The 3,825-nt window shown below is 44.4% G+C and overlaps 1 protein-coding gene across 1 annotated transcript; it reads right to left on the bottom strand.

Annotated features, from left to right (window-relative positions):
* Positions 1 to 573: 573 nt before the first annotated feature.
* Positions 574 to 930, bottom strand: LOC308500868 (large ribosomal subunit protein eL34-like; the record flags this gene model as incomplete). The annotated part of the gene is made up of 1 exon (XM_081056378.1): positions 574 to 930. Exon 1 carries the CDS (start codon positions 925 to 927, stop codon positions 574 to 576), a length of 354 nt encoding a protein of 117 aa, XP_080912504.1. The 5' UTR covers positions 928 to 930.
* Positions 931 to 3,825: the final 2,895 nt, after the last annotated feature.

Genomic DNA, 3,825 nt, shown 5'->3' with positions numbered 1-3,825 from the left:
TTTTTGCAGAATAATATTTCATCATATATACGTACCACCTCTTTTATATCCAATTGTCCATTGATGGGCACTTGGGTTGCTTCCATATGTTAGCTATTGTAAGTAGTACTGCTGTGAACATAGGACTGCACATATCTTTTTGAGTTAGTGTTTTGGATTTCTTTGGATAAAAACCCAGCAGTGGAATTGCTGTGTCATAAGGTAGTTCTTTTCCAAATTTTTTGAGGAACTTCCATACTGTTTTCCATAGTGGCTGTACCAATTTGGAATCCCACCAAGGGTTCCCTTTTCTCCACATCCTCACCAACACTTGTTGTTTGTTGGTTTGTTACTGATGGCCATTCTGACAAGTGTGAGGTGATATCTCATTGTAGTTTTTATTTGCATTTCTCTGATGATTAGTGACATTGAGCATCTTTTCATATGTCTATTGGCCAACTGTACATCCTCTTTGGGGAAATGTCTGTTTGGGTCCTCTGCCCATTTGTTAATTGGATTGTTTGTTTTCTTGGTGTTGAATTTTTTTTTTAAGCCTTTTAATTATTTTTATTGCTCAAAAAAAGCTTCATTTTTTTATTTAGCTTTCTGACTCTGTGCTTGTGCCTTCAAAACTTTCACAACGATTTTCTGCTCCTCGATAAGGAAAGCACGCTTGATCCTGTCATGGACACATTTAGCACACATGGCTCCAGCATAGACCCTGCTGACATGTTTTTTCGTTTTAGACAACCTCATCAGAACTTTAGGTCTCACAGCATGAACTCCACGGAGTCGGCCTGGGCACACGCCACATGCAGATTTTGGTGCTTTCCCAACCTTCTTGGTATAAAGGTAAACAATTCTATTACCAGGGGTTCGGGACAGCCTAGTTTTCTTAGAAGCTGTATTACAGGACAGCCTCCTACGGTATGTCAAACGCTGGACCATTCTGAATGCCTGTAGACACCGTCCCCGGAGGTGCTGAGTTTTTTTAAAAATAGATTTTGGATATTAACCTCTTATCAGATATATCACTGGCAAATATCTTCTCCCATTTAGTAGGTTTTTTTTTTCTTTTTGTTGATAGTTTCCTTTGCTGTGCAAAAACTTTTTAGTTTGACCTAGTCCCATTTGTTTATTTTTTCTTTTGATTCCTTTGCCCAAGGAGATATATCTGTAAAAATACTACTAAGGGTAATGTCTGAGAGTTTACTGCCTATGTTTTCTTCTAGTAGTTTTATGGTTTCAGGTCTTACATTTAAATCTTTAATCCATTTTAAGTTTATTCTTATATATGGAGTAAGAAGGTGATCCAGTTTCACTTTCTTGCATGTATCTGTCCAATTTTCCCAGCAGCATTTATTGAATAGACTATCTTTACTCCAGTGTATATTATTGCTTCCCTTGTCATAGATTAAATGACCATATAGGCATGGATTTATTTCTAAGCTCTCTATTCCATTGATCTACGCGTCTGTTTTTATGCCAATACCATGCTGTTTTTATTACTATGGCCTTGTAATATAGTTTGATATCAGGTAGTATGACAGACACCTCCAGCTTTGTTCTTTTTTGTTTTATTGGGGAAGGGGAACAGGACTTTTATTGGCAAACAGTATGTACTTCCAGGACTTCCCTCGTCAAGTTGTTGTTCCTTCATTCTTGGTTGTGGAGGGTGCCGTTCAGCTTCAAGTTGTTGTCCTTTCAGTCTTAGTTGTGGAGGGCGCAGCTCAGCTCCAGGTCCAGTTGCCGTTGCTAGTTGCAGGGGGCGCAGCCACCATCCCTTGCGGGAGTCAAACCTCTTGTGGTTGAGAGGACGCCCTCCAACCAACTGAGCCATCTGGGAGCTCAGCTGCAGCTCAGCTCAAGGTGCCGTGTTCAATCTTAGTTGCAGGGGGTGGAGCCCACCATCCCTTACAGAACTCGAGGAATTGAACTGGCAACCTCCCACGTATATATTTCTTATAAATCACAATATCTCAGGCCCCAAGAGAGGAAGACCTGTTTCTAAGGTCACACAGCAAATTGTTGCCAGGCTGGGTTGAGACCTTGGGTTTCCTGATTCCCTGTCCAGTGTTCTTGCCCTTCAGAGAGTCAGAGAGAGGAGAGAGGAAGTTGGGTGGGGCAGGGATGACCCCCAGGTCTCCTCAGAGGCCATCAGCCTAGGGATCTGTGCGGGGAGCTTTCTTCTGAGCTGGACCTCCTTAGCTCTCATCACAGCTGGGTGGGTGGGTCACGCCAAGTGACAGTGAGGAAGTTGAAGTTCGGGGAGGGCCTGGCTGGCCTCAGATAGCACAGGATGTAAGCCACAGTGCAGGGACTTAAGTCAAGGGCTCTCGTTTCAAAGTCCACCCAGTATTTTGAGCTGACCTTTTCATTAAAAAGCTCACCTCAAGCTTTGGAGCAAAAGCTGATTTTATTATAGCTTTTGGGTCTTGCACAAACTATGGCCACACACCCATCATCGTGTAATTATTCTCATACCTCTTCGTCTCCAGGGCCTCAAGTTTCCTCCAGGCTCTATAGCCTCTCCTCCCACTGCCAAGTTCCCTGTGCTGGCCGCAGTGTGGCACAAAGTGCCCACACTATTTATTTCCTAATAAAAAGACAGCCTGGGTGGCCCAGGGGATATTAAAATAGAGATTTACTACAAGATGATTAACCATAAAACCAGAGGTTAAATTAACATTAGACAAGGAGGCAGAGGGGGAGAAAGGACAGGAGCTTTGGGAAATATTATCTTTGTGGGTTCATATTTGCACAGGTGACCAGGACTACTGCTGTCTCCAGGCTTCTGCTGAGAGGGGGTCTGCGCCTGATTCTGGGCCTTTTTGCTGTGTGGCTCCAGGGATGTCTCTTCCATTTTCTGGACCGCAGTCTCCCCATTTATCTAATGCAGAGACTGGACTAGGGGCTTCTTGCTTAGTATAAGTGAAAAGAGCATGGTCTTTGGCACCAGATGGGCTGTGGCTTAGAGTCCAGTGTTGCTGCGTCCTGGAGTGGCCTTAGGCAGGTCACTTCTTTGAGGCTCAATTTTCTCCCCATGGGGATAGTAGTAAGAAATGTAGTGATGACAATGATGATGATGATAATGATTAGAATAACAGTAATAGTGAACATTTATTGAGAGCTTATCTACACTTCAACATACTTAGAAAAACATCATTGGTTCTAAGCCTTTTACATGTATTTTTTTTTTTTTAAGATTTTATTGGGGAAGTGGAACAGGACTTCATTGGGGAACAGTGTGTACTTCTAGGACTTTTTTCCAAGTCAAGTTGTTGTCCTTTCAGTCTTAGTTGTGGAGGGCGCAGCTCAGCTCCAGGTCCAGTTGCCGTTTCTAGTTGCAGGGGGCACAGCCCACCATCCCTTGCGGGATTTGAACCGGCAACCTTGTGGTTGAGAGGACGCACTCCAGTCAACTGAGCCATCTGGGAGCTCAGCAGCAGCTCAGCTCAAGGTGCCGTGTTCAATCTTAGTTGCAGGGGGCAGAGCCCACTATCCCTTGCGGGACTCGAGGAGTTGAATCAGCAACCTTGTGGTTGAGAGCCTACTGGCCCATGTGGGAATCGAACTGGCAGTCTTCGTCGTTAGGAGTATGGAGCTCCAACTGCCTGAGCCACCGGGCTGGCCCCGCCTTTTACATGTATTGAGTTGTTGAATCCTCATAACAACCTTGTGGCTACTATTGTTATCTCCATCTTCTAGAGGAGGTGGATTTCCCAGCAAGGTTTGGTTTGCACCTCAGACAGCAGATTTTTGGCAAGTTTGTTTGGCCCTGCAGTGGGCTGTTTCCTCAGCCTCAGCCTGTGGGACCTCAGCAAACTCTTCACCATTCAGTGGCTC

This window comes from Rhinolophus hipposideros (assembly GCF_964194185.1).
Source record: "Rhinolophus hipposideros genome assembly, chromosome: 8".
NCBI classification, from domain to species: Eukaryota; Metazoa; Chordata; class Mammalia; order Chiroptera; family Rhinolophidae; genus Rhinolophus; species Rhinolophus hipposideros.
Note: the sequence above shows the minus strand (reverse complement) of the source record. Positions and strands in the feature narration are given on the sequence as shown.